General features: G+C 44.1%; 1 protein-coding gene and 1 long non-coding RNA gene across 5 annotated transcripts in view; both read right to left on the reverse strand.

The window, feature by feature from the left end:
• Nucleotides 5,886–24,889, reverse strand: part of CDON (cell adhesion associated, oncogene regulated) — a 98,795-nt gene continuing 79,791 nt past the window's right edge. For 3 of the 4 annotated variants that reach the window (XM_018043381.1, XM_018043380.1, XM_018043382.1), the window contains 2 exons: nt 9,830–10,104; nt 5,886–9,078 (listed from right to left, as the gene is read on the reverse strand). In XM_018043381.1, coding sequence (XP_017898870.1) covers nt 8,915–9,078; nt 9,830–10,104 — 439 coding nt within the window. In that variant the 3' untranslated portion in view covers nt 5,886–8,914. The remainder of the gene's footprint in view (nt 9,079–9,829; nt 10,105–24,889) is intronic. The other variant, XM_018043383.1, reaches the window with a different exon arrangement.
• LOC102188744 lies at nt 10,118–16,626 on the reverse strand. The gene is made up of 3 exons (XR_311203.3): nt 15,783–16,626; nt 15,422–15,699; nt 10,118–11,631 (listed from the first exon to the last, which is right to left on the reverse strand). It is a non-coding gene; the product is annotated as an uncharacterized LOC102188744 (long non-coding RNA).

Here is a 24,889-nt window from a genome sequence, read left to right on the forward strand (position 1 = left end):
TTTCAAGTGCTAAATTGTCACATGTGGCCGGGCAGTGAGGGAGGGGGACTGTTATTGGACAGCAAGGTCTAGACTTGGAGGGATTCTGTCCCCCTCATTTTCATCAGTTTGCACGAGGTGCCAAACTGTCTTCTTGATCTGCATGAACGAATCAGGCACCAGAAGTCCTCTTCTGCTTCTCCCACTCCCTCTGTTCTTGGTCTGATTTCTTTCTCTGTCTTCATCTGGCCATGCCAGTCTTGCTTATCGCCAACTCATGAACAAAGAATTAAACATTGGAGTAAAAATTTGAGAAAAGCGAACGGCATAGCCGTCACCTAGAACGGTTCTCACAAAATGCTTCACGTCTTGGTCTGCAAAGGCCAAGTGATTAGCATGGTTTTCAGGGAGGTCCACCACTCAACATATTTCTTTCCCTTATTACTCAGCCTCAGGACTGGAAATTCCATCATAGAAGATTCATGAACACCTGAAACCCTGGGTCTTTAGGAGTTAGTCCATAAAAACAGCACCTGCTGTGGGCCGGGCCCACTGTGCCCGGGGTGGAGGTGTTGTGGGCCTTTGGGGGATGGGGATAGGAGGCCCTGGGCCAGGTGCTGGGAGGAGGTGGTTAATGCAGAGGTAAGTAGGGCGGGGGCCCACCTGTAGGAGCTGCTCTGGGGTCAGGAGGGAGAGAAGCATCATGAAATACAACTACTGTCTGTAAAACTTGGAGCAGGTGGTGCTGGGAATGCAGCATAGAACGAGAGCCTGAAAGAGGGGGCAGACCCGCCAAGGCAGGCTTCACTCTCAACTCTACAGCCCTCCCATCTCGTTTCTCCCCTCCCCACTCCCTCCACCACTGGTCAGCACCTCCCCTCTGAGTATCCCCACCAGCACAGGGGGCACCTTCTCAGCTTATCCTCTCTGTCCCTGCAGAAGCCCCTCAACTGGCAGTGGCTGAGCCCCGGGTGTCAGTGCTGGAGGGGGAAGAGGCCTGGCTGGGATGTGCCCTCCTGGCAGGCTTGCCACCCGCCCAGCTCCTCTGGCTGGGCCCTCAGCGACGGCAGGTGGAGCCAGGCACTTTGGGATTCACGCTGCACTCTGAGGGGACCCAACTGCGCCTGAGTGTCCAAGGTGCCGACCCAGCCCACCACGGGGGCACCTACCAGTGTATGGCCCGAAATGCCTTGGGCAACAGCAGTCGGAGCGTCCTGCTGGAGGTCCTGAGTGAGTTAGGGGTGGTGTGCACGTGTGTGTGTGCACGCAGAGGGGATGGAGAACCTCCAGCCACTGCTCTTTAGGTGGAAAGGCACATGGGCTCCCTGTTTCAAACCTTGGATGTGTTATCTTTCTCAGGCACAGATGGACCCTCAAAAAACACAAATCCCACATGAACGTGAATCGGATACCCTCAAGCTCAGGCAAACAGTGCTCCATGTAGTCAGAATAACCTCCTTTTCCTCCATTTATAAGGGGCTTCCCTGGTGCCTCAGATGGTAAAGAATCTGCCTGCAAAGCAGGAGACCCGGGTTTGATCCCTGGGTTGGGAAGATTCCCTTGGAGAAGGGAATGGCCACCCACTCCAGTATTCTTGCCTGGAGAATCCCATGGACAGACCATGGAGCCGCAGAGTCAGACACAACTAAGCGATTAACACACACCTCCATTCACAGAGGAGGAAACTGAGGCCAGTGTGTAAGTCTAGGGTAACAAAGACTGAAACTACACAGAAGTGGTTGAGGCTACACCCCCATCTCCGCATCCCCACACCACCAGCTGTATCTCAACAAAACCCTAAGAAGCCCTCGAGCACGCACATGCATGCACACACACGCCTGTATGTGTCCCTGCCTTCACCCCAGGATACCCAGCTCCCCCCAACGTCACCATCAGCCGCCTGACCTACGGGAGACGCCGGAGCGAGGTGCAGCTGCAATGGGCCGTCCGAGGCCCCGGCAATCTGACGGGCTTCCTGGTGCAGCGAAGGGCCAGCGTCCCAGGCCTGGGGGCAGGGGCTTGGGAGACCGTGGCTGGTGACATCGAGCCGGAGAGCAGGGGCCGGCGGCTGGGGGGCTTGGACCCGGGGGTCCGCTATGGCTTCCGAGTCCTGGCTCTGAATCATCGCACGGCTGGCCATCCCTCTGAGGTGAAGACACCAGGTGCCTGGGCTTGCGCCGTGGAGAGACTTGCTTTTCTCCACTGAACCCAACCCGGGTCATTTTCTTCTCTGCAGGGCATGCATTCCTTTGTTCCTTCCTCCTGAGCCCCTCCACCCCCAGTCTCTGTCCTCTCCTCCACCCTCCCCATCTCAAGTAACCCCACTGCTGTCTTTCTGTCCTTCCCAGAGTCTCTGGGGGCCTGGGCCTAGTGGCGGGAACCATAGTCCAGCTCAGATCAGAAGAAATAGTGAACGGGAGGTGTAGTTGCCGGTAGTTGAATTAGGGTGAGGGCCCAGCTCTGTGCCTCAGTCTCACCTCCTGGGGCACAGGTGGGCTCTTGGCTTCCTGCTGTTCATTCTCCACCCTGGGTATTCCTTCCCTCCCGCACCAGACTGCCGAGATAACCAGACTACTGCCTGCTCTGCCAGATAGAGGGGCCTTGGCTGGGGACTCAACACCCCAGGAGCCCAGGCAGGCTGAGCACCCTCTCCTGGGGAGAGACCTGGTCTCCCGATCCTCTAGGTCGAGGCCTGCTCTTGATCCCATTCCCCAACCCCCAGGTGGAGGGCCAACCGGAGGAGCAGGGCATGGCCTGCATGATGCCCCAGAGCCGCTGTTGCCGAGTTCAGCAGTGGCTCTAACCCTGTATACCCTCTCCCAGCGGACCCTCCCTTCAGCGCCTACGCGGCGGTGCTGGGTGCGGCAGGCGCAGGAATGGCGGCGGCGACAGTGGCCTCCCTGCTGGTGTTCCAGTACGCTGCCCGGCACCCGGACACCTTCCCCTGTGAGTGCGAAGCTCAAGGACTGGGCTGTTGACCCCAAGAGGCAGCCCCATAGTAGACAGGCTTCCCTGCTGGCTCAGATGGTAAAGAGCCCACTTGCCAGTGCAGGAGATGCTAGAAACTTGGGTTGGATCCCTGGGTGGGGAAGATCCGCTGGAGGAGGAAATGGCAACCCACTCCAGTATTCTTGCCTGGAGAATCCCCTGGACAGAGGAGCCTGGTGGGCTATGGTCCACAGGGTTGCAAAGAGTTGGACACAACTGAGCAACTTAGCACACAATTCGTAGACTCCCCTGGGCAACGAATCTAGGCTCTTCCTTAGTTGTGACCTCTTCCCAAAGCTAGAAGTCATCAGGGCTCCAACCCTGAACCTTGGGCATCTCGGGCCACCCTCTTCCAGGTTCCTGACCCTGGGGAGAGGAGGGTTATTCTCCCGGGATCTAGGCTGGTTGCTCAAGAAACACATCTCTTCCTTTTCTTCCTTCAGGCCTTGGGCGCTTGCTCATTCCCAGGTGGGTGTGGAAACCCAATCATTCTGGAGGTCAGGATTTTCTTCTAACTGGACAGGAAGGCTGGGAAAGTATAACTTTACTCTTCACCCTCAGGGAGCAAAGTCACCAATATCAGGGCTCAAGGGGTGGCCCCGGGACAACGCCAGGTAAGCCCAATTTTACCCCCAAACTCGGGAGCATAGTCATGAGTCACCCATGAAGCTCAGTTTCCCTCGTCCGCTGGGAACAACCTGGGATGCCCCCAGGCATCTCTCTTTCCTTTGCTTGTGTCCATTCTCTGTAGGCACCGAACCATCCCCCACCACCCCAGGTTCAGATCCTGCACAAGAATCCACGGAGCCCCCAGTAAATGTCACCATCACAGTAACGGCCACACCATGAGGCCCCAAGTGGAAGGTGCCAACAGGCTTAGGGGAGACGGTGGGGGGATGGGACATTCCCTCGTCACATTAAATCTTAAAGACAAGGTAGCTAAGACCCTAACTACCCCTTCCCGCTGGATAAGCAGCTTTTTACAGCCAGCGGAAGGCTCAGCTGCAGGGCCTCTAATGACTTGGGTATGAAACCAGTCCTGGCCCAGCTCATGGCAGACAGAGGTGGAAAAACCAGAAAGACACACGACTGTGGAGAAGTTCACTGGCTGTCCGAGGGCAAGTGAGAACCACGGTGTGGGAACAGTGTCTGGAGCCATCTGACCTAGCTTCCTGCCTCCAGCCTGAGTTCGCACACTGAATAATCTTTCAATAAATCACACGTGATGCTCTCACTGCTGGAGGGTTATTCCGTTTGCAGCTCCCATGGGGAGAAGCTGACCAGCTTCAGTTGGGACCCAGTTTCCCTACTGGGAGGAAGCTAGGAGATGGGAAATGAGATAGGCAGGTGTGTGTGTGTGTTCCCTTCATGCAACTGTGGCAAGAAATGTGCTCTTCTCCCATCTGAGTACTAACCAGGCCTGACCCTGCTTAGCTTCCGAGAGCAAATAAAATCCAGCGCCTTCAGGATGGTAGGGCCATAGAGACGCCATCTTCTGGCTCTTTCCCAATTTCCAGCTCCTTCCCCGTCAAACACAAGCTGTACCAGGGCTGGTAGCAGAGCCAGGTGCCCAGAGCCCTTGTCTCCCTTTCACCTCTCGTGCAGGCACAGCACAAAGCCCGCCGTGCTCAAAGGGCTCACAGTCGCCGGACTCGAGAGTCTGTGCCAACAAGACGGGACAGGGGTTCCTGCCACCAGGCTGGGGTAGCTGGCTGCCAGGGGCCCGGGGCTGGCCAGAGTCACACTCTGTCAGCCGCCGGCATGACTCACTGGCTCCGAGCGTGTGTGTCTGACATCTGGGTGAAACACAAATGCGTGCTTGTTCCACTGCCTGCGCGAGTCGGCAGGCCTGCCTCCGCGGGGGACGCAGAAGAGAACAAACAGCCAGACGGCCAAGGGATGGTCCTGCCAGGAATTGGGAAAGTGGCGCCTGAAAGGAAACGGACGCTGACAGGAACAGCGCTCTCCTAAGTTTCTCAAGGACTCAGCCTCTCCACGAGAAGAGGGCTTCGGGTTCCCTCAGAGCTCTCAGGGCTGGGGCTGAGGTTCAGGCAGGCCCGTTTCAATCTGGGGAACGCTGTGCGACAGGGCCCACCCCAGGCAAATGTGCCTGGTGGCTTTCTGGGAGAAGCAGCCCAGACACTGTGTTTGTTTTTGGCTGCACTGGATCTTGCTGTTGTTTAGTTGCTAAGTTGTGTCCGACTCTTTGCGACCCCATAGACTGTAGCCCCCCAGGCTCCTCTGTCCGTGGGATTTCCCAAGCAAAAATACTGGAGTGGGTTGCCATTTCCTTCTCCAGGGGCTCTTCCTGACCCAGGGATCGAACCCGTGTCTCCTGCATTGGCAGGCAGGTTCTTTACTCTCTGAGCCACCAGAAAAGCCACTTGGGAAGTGCCAGACCTTAGTTGTGGCCTGCAGGATCTAGTTCCCTGACCAGGGATTGAACCTGGGCCCCCGGAGCGTGGAGTCTTAACCACTGGACACCAGGGAAGTCCCACCCCAGACACTTTTTTTTCAGGGCAGTAAAGCTAAGCTGCTTCTTAAGACTAAATTTCTGGGGTTCACATGGACATGGCTCTAGATTAACGGTAAAAATAGACAAGGTCTGAGAAGGGATCCCTCTTTCTCGCTCTCCTCTGCCCTCATTTCCTTCCGAAGAAATGCTAAGCCTCCTAAGGGGATGTATCTGCTTCGACAGAGCTCCTTGCTGCAGATATTTTCCCAGCCACACATAATGTATTTGTCCTGGATCCTTTTCCTTCAGGGCCTGGATCTCTGTAGTCAGATCAGAAGGGATTAATTCACTTGACTCTTAAGTTGCGCAGAGGAGGTTTTTAAGGAAGGACAGGTCCAGAACTTTTCAAAGACATGCACCCATCTCCACCACAAGCTATAAGCAGCTTCACACAGGCAGGGAGCATCAGAGACCTGCATCTTCACGAGCTACTCTACAGGAAAGCAGCATTCTCTTTTAATAGAAAATCATATCGACCAAATAAAACCTGTCAAAGCTACATCATTTAAAATATATACAATTTCAAACATAATATTACAACTTTAAAGAAAATAAAACATACTTTTCCATATGATACAAAAACATGCATCTGAAAATCACTGCTTTAAGAGACAGCAACACAGGTGAAATTCAGTTAGAAGGCTGACTTCTTGGCAGTCCTGTAGCTGGAATGAGACTTGCATCACGAACAGCTTAGTAATCTGTATCTGTCTTTGCAGACTCATTTGACAAAAACAAAACTCAGAAAGAAATGCCTTTTGTTTTTAAAGACCACTTCAAAAGGTTTAAAACATTGCCATTTCACTTACATTCTGTACAGCGCCCATCATCAGAGGATCAGTGCATAACCAAAAGAAGGGGGAAAAAAAAGGAGCTGGAGAAATGATATAGCAGAAGGGGCAGTTTGATGCTAAAACAAAGACTCACAGAGTTCTAAGAGGAGAAGGGATGTGAAGAGGTCTGATGGATTACAGGATCACTATCATGCTGAGAGAAGGTCAAATTTCTGGGGAAAGGGTGGTAGCAAGGGGGGTCACAAGCAGAAAGGAGGGCTCCAGGGAGACCAGGTAATAAGCTCAGAGCTCTGCTCGTGGGGCACAGGGGCAGCCTCTCTAGTTGTGGAGCTAGAGCATCGGAGGAATTCTGCGGTGGGGAGGACCGAGCGCTTACAGAACGGGTTCCATCAGCAGAGTGAACCGCAATGGTTTTGGAAAGCAGTCTGGAAAAACAGGAGCTCAGATTCCTGCTCCAGATAAGTTCAGATTCAGGCTCTGTGGCTCATGCTTGTGATCTGGGGACTTTATCACCTACTTAGTAGATGTGTCTTAGCAGGAAGATCTGAGATAGTAGTAGCAAGCACCAGCAGTCTGGTACATAACAGTAACTCCACAAATGTTAGAGCCGTTGCCCATGCTGTCCTGTCCTCTGACTTCCTGGCAAACACATTAGGTAGGATTGTTTTGGGTAAATGTGCAGAGCATAAAAGTTCAGAACAACTCATAGTTAGAGAGCACTCATAACTCCTAAACATGAAGGCAATTATATATATATATATATTTATATTTCTCAATATATAAAAGCATTTTTTATAAATAAAATACAATTAAAGGGATAACACTTAAAACAGCGTTACTATTAATTTAAATAAAGCAGTCCACAACGAGATCGCCCTACAGTTAAAGTCATTTTTCTCTTCCTAGTGGACAAATCCCATATTCAAACTCAATCTTTAAAAGCAGTTTATGACCTAAGGCTCACGCTAATACACCTCTGTTTCCTGAATCAAAATGACTGCTTACAGACACTTACTCCCCAGTTTTCTAAAACTCCCTTTGTGAGCGTAGCACTATAACCTGACTGGCAGACACAGGGTATGTTTTCATATTCCGTGTGCTAGGACTTTGTCCTTTGCTGGCCACAGAAGAAAAGGATACAGCTAACTCCCTCCAAAGCTAACTACATCTAAGCAACTATAGGTGTGGATGTCTGAAATGGAGAATTTGATTCTGGAGCATCTGTGATACCTGACTATGAAATTGTATCCACTACATTCCACTCCAAGTAATCCTTGCATAGTGACCCAGCTCACATGGCACATTCCACTAGCAGTTCTATTTCTAAAATATATAGACATATGTAAGGGAATATGGATGCATTTACATAGAAAGTTGATTAATACAGTATTCTACTCTATTTCACTGCAATTGTTGGGAAACTGTACAAATATTTTCACTTATGCTAGAATCACTTGACTCTCCATAAAGAGAACTGTTGTTTTTTTTTCTCCCCCAAAGGGATGCTTGAGTCAAGCTATCAAATACACTCAGAGTGCTGTGTTTTGTTTCAGACGTGGAGAAGAAAAGCCTTTCAACGGCAGCTGCAAACGTCCTTGTCATTCAGAGGCAGCAATAACTGTGATTTACGAGCTCTGCCAATCAAAGCTATAGGTGCCTGTTGCAATGACGACATTCAGGAAAAACGTCAGGAAACTTCAAACCTCCAGATTCTTTTCTGACACTCACATCTTTCAGGTATTGCCCAAGCTGGAACTTAGAAAATACGGATTTTTTGGGGGTGTTGCACCACGATACTTCCTATACTAATGGGAGAGCTTCCGCCAAGATGATCCACCTGGAACCTTCCCTTTCTTCTTAAAATATGGATCTTTCTCTTCTAGTCACCATTTGAAAGTCTTATTTTTCTCTTAGAAACAGTCAAAAAGAGCCCCATGGTAACCAGGTTATAAATAAATGTGATTTTAAATGATACTGGATTTGAGGGAATTCTTTTTCTCTCTGGTCCTGGTTCCCTTTCTGCCTTCTGCAACAACCCAACCAGACTGGCTTAACCTCCGTCATGTCCACAACACTGTGATTACTGCCTAGAAAACTGGACGTAACCTGTGCCCACATGCAGACAGCCTACAGGTCAATGATCACTTCTGTGGAAGGCACTTGTCAAATTCACAAGACATCTATTATAAACATCAGGTGTGAAATCAACTGTGGTTGATTTCAAATGTTCTCAGGCAATCTGACAATGCAATAGTGAAATACAAGCTTTCCATCTGAAAACTCCCAAATGGCCTGTGCAATTCCCTCTTAGCTCAATCAGCCAACAGGCAGGATGCTTGCAGGAGGGGCTCTGACTGTCGCTGAGGCTCTTGGACAACATGGTCTCAGGTGATTGAAACTGTGCCAAACGAGGTTGTTAACTGACGAGGGGGAGGAAGGAAGAGGGAGGGAAACTTTTAAGGCATAAATAACATAGAAGGGCACACATTTTAAGATACATTCATATGATATCACTACAACAAAAAATAAATAATGATCTTTCTCTGAACTGAGTTAATGTCCTTCACACAGCCCACTCCCAGGGCCGTTTCGTGCAGTTGCTGGCTTGCAGTGGGAACATGACGGGGCTGACGCATCCTCAGGTCTCCTGGGGTTGCTGAAGGACTCCGGGAGGACTGTCTACAGGAGTGCCGGGAGGAGACCATGGTGTCTTTTCAGTACAGTCCTTTGCGACAGGTGGAAAAATCAGAGGATTCCAACTTAAAATGTTGTTCTCAGCTTCTGAAGGCACACAGCTGTCTTCTGAAAAACAAAGGTTTAGAAGCATTATGAAATGAGAAAGCCTGATTTTTATCAAAGCAGTCTAAAAACAACACCTTCAGCAATAAAGAAAGAACCATGAGGAAAATTAGAGCCCAGTTATGTTTATGTTTGAATATGAGGGAGGCAGAGGTTTAAAATAAAGTTGAGCTCTCATGGACAGTTACACGATTCATCTAAGGGTTACAGCAAACCCCTTAAAAGCCCCCAAATAACCATGTTCAAGAACCACTACAACTCCCAGAATCAACTCAGAGGAGAAAAGAAGCCTAGGATTACAAAACGCATCCTTCCAGCAAGTCTACTGTTCGGGTACAAACTGAATCAAAGCCTATTTGGATTTATTTTCCAGAATGGAATAGAATGAACAATCAGAGATGAAGGATGTGTATCACAGAATTTCAGGGGCTTCCCTGGCAATCCAGTGATTAAGATTCCGTACATTGGGAGCACAGGTTCGATCCCTGGCTGGGGAACTAAGATCCTACATGCCGTGCGGTGCAGCCAAAAACTTAAAAAACGCCGACAAAAGAATATCCCCAAACACCCAAGAATTTCAAAGAATCCTCTACAGAGTCAACTTTTACTGACATATCCAATACCCCTACCCAATAATCTGAGAAATATGAGTTGATCACAGAGAGAGCATTCTGAAAGCGTCATCTCTCCTGATACAGTTCTTAGCTAACTGAAGACTGTTTAGAAACTGGAGATTTACAGTGTCTTGCTGTACCTCTGTGGCACTCTGCTGTACCTTCCACACAATTGCAATTGGCCCCATCTCTACTGTCTTGACAGCAAACCGGCTGAGCAGGCATTGGTGTCTCATCCTCTTTGATGCCCTCCTCAGGTGGCTGAACGCCGTCGGGGACCGTGGAAGCGAGACACACAGGCATCTTCATGTGAGTGAAGGGCTTCATTTCCAAACCATCTTGAGGATAAGGTGCTATCACTGGGACCACAGGAAGGGGGCTGCTGCTGAAAGTGCTGCTGGTTTTGGTGAAACACCTACAAAGGGTAAACCAAACGAGACAGACTTGTGTCTAGAGCGATCAAGAATTAAAATTCACTTATTTTGAAATATTATTTGGTATTTTGTATCCACAGATTCTTAAGGAAGACTGGTGCCTAAAAATAACTAAATGATTCACTATGATTTGAATTAGCAAGATCTCAAAAATTATAGTTAAAGTGAAATACAAAGGAGAATGCATCAAAATGCAAACCAATGAATTATGGATCAGTACACGATGACTCATCACGTGCATCTTTTGCCTCAGTCCACGGTTAGAAGTTGTCTTTCATAATAAACTAGCTCCTGAATACAGCACACAGAAGGGAAAGGCCATTCATGCTGGAAGGAGCGAAACGAAAAAAGAGGAAAAGGACAGAACGCTAGGAAACTTACAGCCACGTGAGAGAAATTATGAAAGCCAACAAAAACCCAGTTCTGAAACCAGCTATGTTCCCTTTCACTCTTGGAAGAAACACTATAAGAACTAGACATTCAAAATCCAAGTTTTGTTAATTTTTCAATTTTTTTTCTTTGCAGAATTGCTAGAATTTATTAGTACTAAACATTCACTTCAATTCTGCCCTACTTTTACTTCCTGTCTTCATCTAAAATATGTGTTTTCTCTAATTTTTCCTTCCTGTTCTTCAGATTGGATAATCTCTATTGATCTTTTAGTTTATTGACTCTTTCTTCTGTTGTCTTCAATCTGATATTAAGCCCAAACAGTAAATTCTCCATTCCAGTTATTTATGCTTTTCAGCTTTGGAACTCCCATTTGATCTTTAGGTTCTATTTCTAAGATGAAATTCCCCACGTGAAGACTTTGTGTGTTGTTCATTAAGTCCTTGAGCATATTTGTAACAGGGTCTGTTTCTATTGACAATTTTTTTCCCTTGAGTAAGTATCACTTTTTCCTATTTTTTACATGGATAGTAACTTTCTTTTTTTAAACTGGATTTTTCCCTCTGATTTTCTGGTTGTTCTGTTGACTTCAAATTCCATCTTTCAATACCTTCAGTTTGTGTTCTTAATCCTAGATTGAAGAATGTCCTCAGGCAAAAACCCATAGACAAATGTTACCCACTGTCTTTCAAGGTTAGATTTATTCAGTTTCTGCCTGTTTCTTGTTACTCTACAGTACTTTCTGATTGCCCAGATTCCATCATTATTACCTGTGGATGATAAGCTATTCCATCATTAACAGAAACTGGAGACTGGAGACCCAGGAGTATTTACATATAAAATAAAAATATTTTTTATTTATAAAATTAGGAGTGAGAAAAGTGAAGACATTTCATGTGACTTTGGTCGGGAAGGTTAGGTAGGAAATACACAAGTATGCTCGAGTTAAGCATGTTAGGGAATAAAGGTAAGAATTCTTTGGACTTCCAGCCTTTTAACATGGGATAGTATGTTTCCGGGACATAAAATCAGTAAAGGAAGTCCACACAACTGTCACCAGCATCTCTGTTGGTTCTAGTTACTAGAAATAACAAATGCTAAGCTTGAAGCCTTGGAACCTGAAAGAGAATAAGATATCTGTCAGTAAACCAAATTCTTAATTTAAATAAGTTCAACTTTAATTTCAAAGAGAGAAATACATCGACTATACACTTAGTAGAATTCAGATATCAGTCATCTCGCATGAAAGCAAAGTATGTCTGTTAGGAATTCATCTGCACAGAGAAACATGGCTGCAGCCTAATCTAATCTGACTGTAATCCTAACCTTTAACACTATCAGAAAAAAAACACATCCCTGACTCAAAGAAAATCTGTATTCCAAAGCAAGTGCTAAGGCAATAAAAAGCAGACAAAGCACTGGTGTGGAAGAAAGTTTGTTGGAGTCAGGATCAAAGCACTGGGCCAGCGGACCATGACTCCAGGAGAGCAGGGCATGCCTCGTGGGTCTGCTGGACATTTCACTCAACTCGGAACTTTTTTTCTGGGATGCCGGGATGCCAACAAAGGTAAACACAGATCTCTTGACATCCATTTAAAAGCGTCCATGTTACCAGTCTCTTTTCATGAGTCTCTTCCGCTGTCTCAATACCCAGGGAATCTGAAAACTCTCTTGAATGTATTCAGTTCATGAGAAACTAGAGTCTAAGCAGGGTATTCACCTAAAATGTGTGGCAAGGTCATGGGGAAAATTTTTTATTTATTTTTCTGGCCCTGCCATGTGGCTTACAGGATCTTAGGTCCTTGACCAGGGAATGAATCCAGGACCACAACAGTGAAAAGTGCTGAGTCCTAACCACTGGGTCTCCAGGGAACTCCTGGAAAAATCTTTCTGTATTCAAATTACTTCTACTGAGAATTTACTGAATATTATATATCTATATAAAAAAACTTAGAAGAACCCTTTATTCCAAAAGCATGTGACATGTGAATACCTTCTAAATGTCAGACACTGTGGTAGACACTGAAAATATAAAGATAAATACAGCAGGTTCCAGCTCCCAGTCTAGCAGAGGAGAGTGAATAAACAAATGGTTATACTATAGAGTAGTGAGTATGATGTAAGAAGACATAAGACACTGGGAGCACTCAGCTTTGAGATGGGTTAGGGCTGTATGGCTAATGAGAGTAGGGTACTTTCTGCATTCCAACTAGAAACTAGTGTATATCCTTTCATGCTCTTTCAGACTCAAGAGTCTTATAATTGAGGAAATTAAATTAGATGACAATTAGAGAGTAAGAAAGATTCTGATTTCCAAAAACCAGAAATATCTCTGGTCAAGGGAATCTATATGACTACCATGATTTGTTGAAAATAATTCTTAAAAATTATGTTCCTGGCTTCTGGCTATGACTGATTAGTTTATATCAGAACAACTTTCCTGCCAAGAGCAACTAAAAAAAAAAAAAAGATGGAGACACTGGAGTTTAAATCTGCTGGAGTCATCAGAGAGCTACCCAGCACTGAAGCGGCTAAGATTCCAGAAAGAAGGGAAAAGTGAGTTTCAGCACCGCTTGTCCTCACGAGGCATCTGCCCAGCTCAGTGCAGGGTGGAACACTGAGGCGCCAAGCATGCAGCGGCTGCTGAGGAACTGAGGAGAACTTCTGGCACTTTCACGGGGCTGGGAAGACAGAAATTAAGAGTTCAGAGTCTGCCAAAGAGAAAAGGCCCAGTAAACACCCCAGGCTTTGAACTGGAACCCTTGAAGGTGAAGCAGGAAGAGACAAGGCTTTTGAAAAGACCTGAAACTCAGCATTAAATCAGCTCAGTCTCTAAGTGGGTTAAAATGATCTGGTCCTTGCCTAACTGCCTGCCAAAAGCAAACACAAATACTTTCTGGGGGAAGAAAACATCTTTCAGAGCCTCTAGGAGTTTTTATATGCAATGTCCAGAATTCAATAAAAAATTACCAGGCATTTCCGAAGACAGAAATAAAAGAAAAATAAGTGATGCTTATATTGAGTTAGGAGACAATGACTTTAAAAGAACTGGATGATTATATTCAAGAAAAAAGGTGACAAGATGGAGAATTTTAACAGAGACTGAACATCTAATAATAATTATTATTTGGAATTTCTAAACTGAACGGAAGAATAACCTAAATGAAGAATTCCGTTCATGGAGTTACGTGGAAATGAGCACAGAAGACCAGAGGGTTACTGAACGTGAAGTGTGTTCAGACTGAAGACACAAAAGGATGGAAAATATATAAAGAAGCTTAAGAGACATAAGAGGCATACAGAAAAGCTCATATACAGAATGAACTATTACTCAACCATAAAAAGAAACAAAATAATGTCACTTGCAGCAACACGGACAGAGATTGTCACACTGAGTGAAGTAAATCAGAGAGAGACAAATATCACATGATATCACTTATATGTGGAATCAAAAAAAAAAAAAGGTACTAGTGAACTTATATGCAAAACACAAACTGACTCACAGATGTAGAAAACAAACTTATGGTTACCAAAGGGGAAAGCGACAGGGAGGGAGGGCTAAACTGGGAGATTGGGATTGACATATACACACTATTATATATAAAACAGATAACTGATAAGGACCTACAGTATAGCACAGGAAACTCTACTCAGTACTCTGTAGTGACCTATAGGGGAAAAGGATCTGAAAAAGAGCAGATGTATGTATATGTATAACCGATTCACTTTGCTGTACGGCTAAAACGAACACAACATTGTAAATCAACTACCCTCCAATACAAATTAACAGAAAAAACAGAAAGGAGAGAATAGCAACAAAGATAATGTTGGGAATTGTGAATAAACATTGCAGAAAAACAGAAACTGTATTGTCTTAAAAGATTTTAAATATTTATAGCATTAAACTATATGACAAAAAATAACAAAGCACTGGAGAAGAAACTAGAGTTAAAATGCTCTAAAATATTTTGCTGTTTTAGTACTAATAAAAGTACTAATGCATGTTAGACTCCAATTAAGGTCCCATCACTTCATGGGAAACAGTGGAAACAGTGTCAGACTTTATTTTTTGGGGCTCCAAAAATCACTGCAGATGGTGATTGCAGCCATGAAATTAAAAGACGCTTACTCCTTGGAAGAAAAGTTACGACCAACCTAGATAGCATATTCAAAAGCAGAGACATCACTTTGCCGACTAAGGTCCGTCTAGTCAAGGCTATGGTTTTTCCTGTGGTCATATATGGATGTGAGAGTTGGACTGTGAAGAAGGCTGAGTGCCAAAGAATTGATGCTTTTGAACTGTGGTGTTGGAGAAGACTCTTGAGAGTCCCTTGGACTGCAAGGAGATCCAACCAGTCCATTCTGAAGGAGATCAGCTCTGGGATTTCTTTGGAGGGAATGACGCTAAAGCTGAAGGTCCAGTGCTTTGGCCACCTCATGAGAAGAGTTGACTCATTGGAAAAGACTCTGATGCTGAGAGGGATTGGGGGCAGGAGGAGAAGGGGACGACCGAGGCTGAGATGGCTGGATGGCATCACAGACTCGATGGACGTGAGTCTGAGTGAACTCCGGGAGTTGGTGATGGACAGGGAGGCCTGGCGTGCTGCAATTCATGGGGCCACAAACAGTAGGACACGACTGAGCGACTGAACTGAACTGAACTGAACTGAAGGTCATAACGTCCAGTGCCAAGCACATAGTAAATAGCATGTAGTAGGGCCTCAGCAAAAATGGTGAATGGATACATAATAAACATCGAACATCAAACTTTTTAAATAAGCTTTTCTGTAAGCAAGCAAAATTATTATGAAAGAGCAACAACTAAACTAATGGGTCAAGATATCTCATAATAGATCACACCCAAAACTAAGACACATAGATTAAAGTGAGAACAAATCATGTACTTACCCCTGAAGATTTTTGTACCACAATAGAAATTATCTCTGTCCTCGTTCATACTGGCTCTGTTGTTCAGCTTTCTTTCTATCTGTTGGCTTCAAAGTTATCTGACTTAAATGTCAGTCTTCTGGAGGATGGGCAATGTCTGTCCTTGGTGTCAGAGAAAGCTCTTAGATCAGTGAGACACAGAGCACAGTCAGGCACTTAATGAAATCCCCAATCATGATGTAAAACAAACAAAATGAGCTTCTGCAGGAATCTGGAAGTAAGACAGAGGTACCTGAGACCTGAAAGGCAAAAAGAAGGATCAGGTCAGAAAGAGACATTTTCATTTAAAGAAGTAAAGTTAAGGTGTAGGAAAAAAATATACCTGCCAGATTTTGAAACACCAGGGCAGTTCCCTAAAAACAAGATATTGTAAGTTAATAACTGGCTTTCACGGAGCTAACAGGCATGAAATTTCATAATGTGAACACAAAATAATGAAGACTCACCAGATAAGATGCCTTCAGCTCTTCTGTAGTCTTTTATCCCCTTTCGTTTCTCTTCTGTCCTGCTCATTTCTTTAATTTAAAGCAACGGATGAGATTTTTAAAGGACCTCTAAGGGCAGTCTAACAGTTTCAGTGTAGAGCACTTTTGCGAACATTTTATTTCACAGATGTTTGATCACTACACTGGCTACCAGCCTGAGAGCTGTTACAATATGGCAGATGTGGTTCTGATGCCGCCTTCACTGATGAAAACAAGTGGCAAGGCTTCGCATTTTCCAAATGAATAAACTAGTTTCTCTCATAGTGGAAAAAAAAAATACAGCACTCTTGTGATAATGAAGGTGAACGACATGGATGGGACAGGACCAAAGGATGGTGAAGATAGAGGCGCCAGGGCCAATAACAGTGAATAGTATCTAGAGGGCTGATACTGTCATCTGGTTTTATGAGCTGGGAGTTAACAAGTAAATACGTATGTTTTACATATTTAGCAGGAGAAAAGTGCAATTTCCTATTGGATATTCTTTAGCATCTATCTTTCAGGTAAGTGATATAGAAAACCATTGCAGTGCATACTTTCATTCTAAACTTTGAGTCTCAGTTAACAGGGTGGTGCTCACAGTAAAATCATCATGTGAGTTAGACTGGTAAAGTGATGATTACCCAAATTTCAACCCGATAAACCAAACTCGTTTAAATGTTCTAGTACAGTGAACTCTGACTCATAATTCTCCACGTAGAGCAGGGCCTCCAACCACCACGTTCTAATGCCTGACACTCTACAGTGGAGCTGACGTAACGGCAAGAGAAACAGAGCGCACAATGAATGTCACGCACTTGAATCATCCCAAAACCATCTCCCACCTGGGTCCATGGGAAACTGTCTTCCGTGAAACCAGTCCTTGGTGCTAAAATTGCTGGGGACCACTGATGTAGAAAACCAAATATAAGTAATTGAGTCACATTACTTCTCTCTCATTTTTGGATGTCTGCATGGGTCAGCATAAAAATGGCTTTAACCTGGGGGTTACATGCTAAGATATAAACACAGAGGACATAGTCTACAGAAAAGAAACATGATACCTGTTCTGAATGTAATTAAGCCTGTAACAAGTGAAACAATTCTTTTACTGATGCTTTAATTAAAATTTCTAAAGCAACCAGGTAACTACAAAAATAGTACCTGTATATATGTAAGAGACCCAAATCTACAGGTAGTAAGAGAGAGAGAAAAGGGCAAATGTCTGCATATTTATAACATTATTAACACGCTCTTACAATGCACATCTCACAGTTTTTACGATACACATAGTTTGTAATTTCTTATCTATCTCAGGCTTCTCAAATAATCTTTCAGTTGCAGTTATTCTTGGCTTAAGGTGGAATGACAGTTTTCAATGGGTTGTCTCTAGCTCAATGAAATGACTTCACCTAACTTTGAAAACACTGAGTAAACAGAACTCCGTGCATCTTGCCACATACAGATTTGTGCTGCTTTGCAAGAATTCAGGTGCTCTGGGACCTGTTAGTTTATCACTAAGGTATCTTTCAGGAAACAGGAGAGGGCTGTCTGACCAAAGCAGAAGATAGGAGAATGACTATTATAGTGTCATAAAAAATAAACTATTCTTGAAGCAGCCATCTGAACAGCACACACTAAGAAATAAGAAACTGCAATAGTAGCGCAGCAGTGTGTTTGGAAGAATATGTTGCATTAGTATTTGACTAAGGCAATGGCACCCCACTCCAGTAATCTTGCCTGGAAAATCCCATGGATGGAGAATCCTGGTGGGCTACAGTCCATGAGGTCGCAAAGAGTCAGACACAACTGAGCCACTTTACTTACTTAAGCACATTTTAGACATTCCAGCAAAACTACATAGCACCTCTGAAATGTTTTGCAGAGAAGTATCCCATTTCTGATTACATAGTTGAATATTTGTTAAGCATGATTATGTACAGAATTTCTGTGATTAGATAATTGTATACATTTTGCCTTAAGTTTCCTCTTCTGATTATCCCTGGAGGGCAGGGACTAACTACCCACGAACCTCTTGGATGCGTGATACTTATTTTCATGAATGTGTTCCACGACTATCTCCTGAAACCGTCTCATCTCGGTGGCGGTTTGCTCTAATGTTCTCCTCACCCTTGCTCTTTCCTCTTGCCACTGTGTCTGTCACTTTGCTGACCTGGCCCTTATCTTGAGGAGGTCATCAGTTACCCTGCAACAGAACCCTGATGACATTCCTCTGGGGCCACAGAGGTCCCCTGTTCTCCCCAGACACTCTTTGCTGCAGGCTGCAGTGACCCGAGCCACGCAGGGGAAGTTTCCTTTTGGGAACTAGTTTATTCGTGGCCGTCACAGAACAGCCAACAATACATGTTGGTGTCAGTCACTCAGCCGTCTCCGGCTTCCCTGGTGGCTCAAGACAGTAAAGAATCTGCCTGCAATGCAGGAGCTGCAGGTTTGATCCCTGAGTTGGGAAGATCCCCTAGAGAAGGAAATGGCAACCCACTCCAGTATTCTTGCCTGGAGAATTCCTGCCCGGAGGAGCCTGGTGGGCTATGGTCCATGGGACTGCAAAGAGTTGAACACGACTGAGCAACTAACACTCCCTTTAAACATGTTGGGTGACTATAAATGACGGAATGCATTACTGAACGTGGCAAGCTCACTCTCTCTCTCACACACACACACACAATCTTACAAATAAAAGAACAAAAGCATGCTGTATTCTAACCATGTTACTCCTGACAACAGGATCAGGTCTCCATATCAAAAGTAGAATATAAGTAACTTCCCCCCAAAAGGAAGGTACTGATCAATTAAAGAAATTAGACCCAGTTTTTTGAATGTTTTTCTCAGAGAATCAGGGAGATTACCATAGATGGAAGAGAATCCAAATCTTGAGCTCTGTGCATTTCCTTCCTTTGGTTTTATGGCTAGTTTTGAAGTAGCTGAGTGGTCAGGGATAGGAGATGGGTCGAATCATAACCAATTAACCTGCTGGTAAGGTGAAGTCGCTCAGTCGTGTCCAACTCTTCGCGACCCCATGGACTGTAGCCTACCAGGCTCTTCCATCCATGGGATTTTCCAGGCAAGAGTACTGGAGTGGGTTGCCGTTTCCCTCTCCAGAGGATCTTCCCGACCCAGGGATGGAACCCAGGTCTCCCACATTGTAGGCAGACGCTTTCCCGTCTGAGCCACCAGGGAAATGTTGGTGGAGCAGAGTCTAATTGTCTTTAGATTAAGCAGTTGTTTTCATATTTCACAAACCAACTGGGTAAACGAAACCCTCCACCTAAAAGATCTACTATTATAATAGAATGTTTTCATATTCATCTCTACACACTTATGTTTATCTGAGTATATCTGACTCAGTGGAAGGTTTCAAGTTGGTGAAGGAGTACCTTCAAACCCAACAATACTCAGACTTTTAAGGTGATCACTACATAAAAACTTGGAGGTCATTTATAATATCTATGTTTTCTAAAGCACTATTCCCAATAGTTTTATTTCTCCTCTTGACCACCAGCCATGTATAGCTCATACTTTTTTCCCCAGATGGATTATATACATTTTTCCAAGTTGATTTTTACTTGGCAACTTCCTGCCCATTTCCAATCTCTCTAGGACACTTAAAGTTAATTTCTGTTCCTTCCTGATGGGACCGCTCAGTTCATTCATCTGTGAATTTCATCAGTGTCCTCTCTTACAAATTATCAAGACTGATGGTAAACAGAGCAGGTTTAATGTCAATCCCTTCCCATTAAACTAGCCAAGCAACTGACAAACCCCATTTAACGACATATCCAGAACGGCACTACTGGTTTCTGAACTGAAGAGAGAAGGGTAGGAAGCTATTGATTTATTTGATTAAAATCTGTTTAACTCTTGCAATGCACAAGGATTTCTCAACTGAGTCGTTCATGCAGGGGGCTGGCTCCCCCAAAGCTCCATTAAATATGTTTCTTTCCAGCTGTTTGTAGTGAGTCATTACATGCAGCTCTTAAACCTGAAAAGCGTTCAAACGGACTGAACGCAGCGAGGCAGGCAGTCCTCTACAAATGCTACCAAAGCCCTAGACGCAAATAAAACTCTCGATTGCTAGAGTGTGCACTCCCCTTTTGTTGTTGTTCAGTTGCCACGTTGTGTCCAACTCTTTGTGACCCCATGGACTGCAACGTGCCAGGCTTCCCAGTCCTTCAGTATCTCCTAGAGTTTGCTCAAACGCATATCTGTTGCGTCCACTCCTCTTTGACCTGTTCTCAAATTTTCACGTCAATATGCCAGTTTGGACAAGAAAGGCAAAGTTTTCTATTACTGAAATAGAAAGATGATAAAAGGACCTTAAGGTTGGCAATGACTTGCTTTTTAAAAGGCCACTCCAAGAAATACATTCTAGTTTAAATCTAAAAAGGCAGGGGAAAAAAAAAAAAAAGCTAGGGCGGCAAGATACAGGGCGGGTAGATTCCAAGGGGAAAGGCCTTCACCAATTCTTCACTCATCAGTAACCTGCAGCGTAAGAGACCTGCCCTGGGTCAAGGTGAGTTTGATGAGGCACCACTAGGGTTGAAGGGGATGACTCCCAGGTGTGTGAGGGGTGGATGGGCATAAGTGCATTTCCGCAGTGTTTCCTTGTTCAGTGAGTACATCCAATTACCTGGACACCATCCTTGACATCTTCCCCTCTGTGGACTCATATCTTTTTAAAAAAAGATATAAGTTACTCATATCTTTCAAAAAAAAAAAAAAAACTGCACCTTCTAAATCTCTCCAAAGCACCTACTTCTCTCTGCATCTACTACAGCTATCTTAGTGCACTATTTCTCATCTGGACCGCTGCCACAGCCATCCAACTGATCCCCTGTATCCTTTCTTGTGCCATCCAATGGAGTCTCCAAACTCAATCCTCCAGAGTGCTCTATCACGCTAGCTTTTGCTGACTCACTGTGGCTCCATATGGTCTTAAATCACTCATCTACCTCTGACCCTTTCCCTTACTACGTTCCTGCCACATTAGCCTTCTTTGATTCTGTAAGAATTCCAGCATTCTTTTAATAGCTTGCAGTATCTATTACCAATGACTTTAAGATTTTTGTTTTTTGATGTGGATCATTTTTAAAGTCCTTATTGAATTTGTTGCAATATTGCTTCTGTCTTATGTTTTGGTTTTTTGGCCATGAGGCGTGTGGGATCCTAGCTACCCAATCAGGGATCAAACCCACGCCCCTCACTCCCTGCGTTGGAAGATAAAGTCTTAACCATTGGTTCACCAGGGAAGTCCCTTTTTATTTACTTATTTATTTTTAGAAATATTTATTTATTTGACTGTGCTGGGTCTCAGTTGGGGCACACGGGATCTTTTAGTATGGCACGTGGGATCTAGTTCCTTGACCAGGGATTGAACCGGGGTCCCCTGCATTGGGAGTGTAGTCTTAACCACTGGACCACCAGGAAAGTCCCAGGATTTCAGTATTCTGCTTTAAAGGTTTTGCATAAATAGTACCTTGCCTTTGCCTGGAAAGCTTTAAACCTATCCCCATTCTCTTTGACCTAATTTTACAAATTCTTCACGTAAGGTGCCACTTGCTTAGTGAAGTCTTGCCTTTCTAATGCATTCTTTACATTGTCTTTAAAGCACCCAGTTTGAATTATTTATTCATTTTTATGATTTATTTATGCCATTTTGAAAAAAGATGTGTCTCCCTATCAAATTATAAGCTCAGTGAAGGCAAGGACAATGCCCGTTTTGTTCATAACTGTAGCCTTGGGACCTAGCTTGGCACCTGGTCCACAGAAGACTTTCAAAAAAATGTCTGTTGAGTGAATGATGAATGATTGAATCCTCTTTAATTTTTGCTCTCCTGATTTTATTACTCCCTTTGCCTCATCTCTTTGAAAATATATCAAGGCAGTAAGCAAAAAAATAATAATAGGAGAGGATTATGAAAAGAACATCTAATTACTTCAAATACGTAAGAAATAAAAGCTTTTTAAAATTAAATATATAAAAATAATCAGCCAAGGTTACTGTCTCCATTAGTATTCCCACTTATTTTTAAACTTGTTTTTCTTTCAAACTTTGTTTTATTAGGCAATATGGAATTGGTGGTATTCAAACACTTTTATCCTACAAAAATAGCAATTTCTGTATATATCTGTGTATACATACACACATATTTATGCATTTCCAAATAAATGTCTTATTAATAAAACAAAAATCCTCCCCCCGCCGCCCCACCACCAGATATGTTTAAAATGGTCGACTTTTATATGCAGGTAGAGAACTTCAAAATGTCCAACCCATCTTTAAGTTCTATTACCTTGATACAAATGACTTGTAAATATAAAGATCACTAATCCAATCTACTCCCTGAACCCAAGACCAGCATTTTCATCTGTCTGCTTGACTTAGACATTTAACTGGCACTTGAAACTCTAAAAACATCCAACCAATATCATCACCTTCCCTCAATACATCATTTCATTAAGTTTCTTGTTTCTACGACTATCACCATGGCGACTACCAGGCCATTCACATTTGAAATTCTCTATTCATTTGAACCTTTTCCTGGATTCCTATCAGTGCATTCCAGTCAATGGCTAATCCCCAAAATTCTAACTCTAGAATCTAACTCAGCTCTCCTTTTCTAGCCTCATTCCTTTCATGAAGCTAAGGCCTTCGTTACACAAGTCATCACACTGGTCTCCTCCCTCCAATCCCACCACCATTAACCAGCCTAAACACATCTCTGCATAGCTGGCTCCCTTTCTCAAACATCTTCAAAAGAATCGTGATGCCACTAAGCCCAGTGTGTCTCAACATTTAACCCATGTCCCCCCCTTTTTGATTAAGGCAAAAATCTCATATCTCTCCTATATTTTATATTACAGAAACAAGGGGACTTTTCCTATTCCTTAAATATAAAACGATGAGATTCAACGTGCTTCTTCAAACTCTACTCACCATACTTCTAGTTCTGTCTGTGAATCCCTCTTATTAACTGTCAGCTCTCTGGAGGGAGGCCTACTACATGGTGGGCACTCAATAAATGTTGATTAAATGAACTACTAAACCCTGACAGTAAGGATCATCCATGATATAAACTCAGTCTGGTTTTTCAGTTTTATGGCCTGCTATGGGCTTCCCAGGTGGCTTAATGGCAAAAGAATCTGCCTGCTAATTCAGGAGACGCAGGTTTGATCCCTGGAGGAGGAAACGGCAACCCACTCCAGCCTGAAAAATTCCATGGACAGAGGGACCTGGCTGGCTACAATCCATGGGGTCGCAAAGGGTCAGACATGACTGAGCACGAGGACCGTACTTTATTGAGGGGCTGAATTTCAGCCCCTGATGTGCAGCATGTGCTTAGTCGCTCAGTCGTATCTGACTCTTTGTGACCTCATGGACTGTAGCCCACCAGGCTCCTTTGTCCACGGGGATTCTCCAGGCAAGAATACAGCAGTGGGTTGCCATACCCTCCTCCAGGGGATCTTCCCAACCCAGAGATTGAACCCAGGTCTCCTGCAATGCAGGGGGATTCTTTAGAGGCTCATAAAATGAGTTAGGGGTTCACGAGTACTCATTACTTGGCTACTCCAGCCAAATTATGCCAGTGGTTCTCAAAGCATGATCCCACAAACAGAGATATCAGCACCCCTGGAATGCACTAGAAAAGCAAATTCTCAGTCCCTACCTTAGATCTACTGAGTCAGAAACTCTAGAAATAGAGCTTCATAATTTTGTTTTTACAAGTGCTCCAAGCAATTTTAGAGCATGCAAAAGCTTGATAACCACTGAACTAGACCATTTACCCTCATGTAAGTGTTATCTTTCCTCCTTCCATGACTTGATTCCTTCTGCCTGGAAACTCCAGTGCCTGGCTAGTACTCAATAAATGTTCATTTTGCCTGAACAGCCAAAAACTCCAAAATGCCCCCTTGATACCCTCAAAACCTGAACTGACATTATGCCTCTTTTTGTGTACATACTCTTTTCAGTTGGCATGAGGAAATGCAAGTTTATTCTTAGCAATAATGTCAATATTTTAGAAGTGTGAATTGTCTAAAATTGTGTATATTTTGGGGAATAAATGATATATCATCTACTTCTCAGTATTTGAAGCTTATTACAAATTTTGCCATCTTGAGGATCTTGAGAGGAGATGCCTGTTTTCAATTACAATCTTAAAAAGAGTCAGAAACCTTTAGATTTAATGATTCCAATTTTGCAGAGTTGAAGACAGGTACTTATTGATGTTAATCTGTATCAGAATCACATAAGTATTCCAAGAAGCCAGGTGAGCCACTTGGCTAACCTCGGAGCCCAGGCAGGAAACTGAAGGTTTGCCCTAAATAGGGAGATTCTGAGACAGGAAGAATATTTGGGTCAGGGAGAAACTGAAGCTGGCTTTCTAAGGCTGCAGAGAACTCATCTGTGTTTCCAGATAAAAGTAAAACACCAAACATGAAATACAAGAGGTCGCTAACTTGAAAATCAACAGAAATATTGACTGGCTTAAAGGAGAAAACCATGTATAATAAAACCCCAAAGACCACACAGACACACACAAGCTCAAACAAACAAAAATGGCAGTGAACACAAGATGGCAGAAGTCTTTCAAATTCTTTTAAGGAATGGGATATATTTCTGGTACTAGGATATGATACCTCATTATAAAGATGATTAGCAGCAAATTACCAAAAGCTATAATCAGAGTACATTGCGAGCAATTTTACACCATCTAGGACAATTCACCATTTTTCAGATAAGGAACAGCCTCAGAAAGATTACATAACTTTCCCAAGAGCATAGATTTAATCAGCGGCAAAGCCTATGTTGATTTCTTCTTGGACTTGAGGTCTTCTTGCTACATCATTCTAATGTCTGGGTTGAATCATATTTGCTGCTGGCCACAGGAGCCACAGAGGATATGTTTTAATTAAATCCATCTGATTACTTACTGGGCATATGAAC

Source organism: Capra hircus, chromosome 29 (genome assembly GCF_001704415.2).
Source record: "Capra hircus breed San Clemente chromosome 29, ASM170441v1, whole genome shotgun sequence".
Classification (NCBI taxonomy): Eukaryota; Metazoa; Chordata; class Mammalia; order Artiodactyla; family Bovidae; genus Capra; species Capra hircus.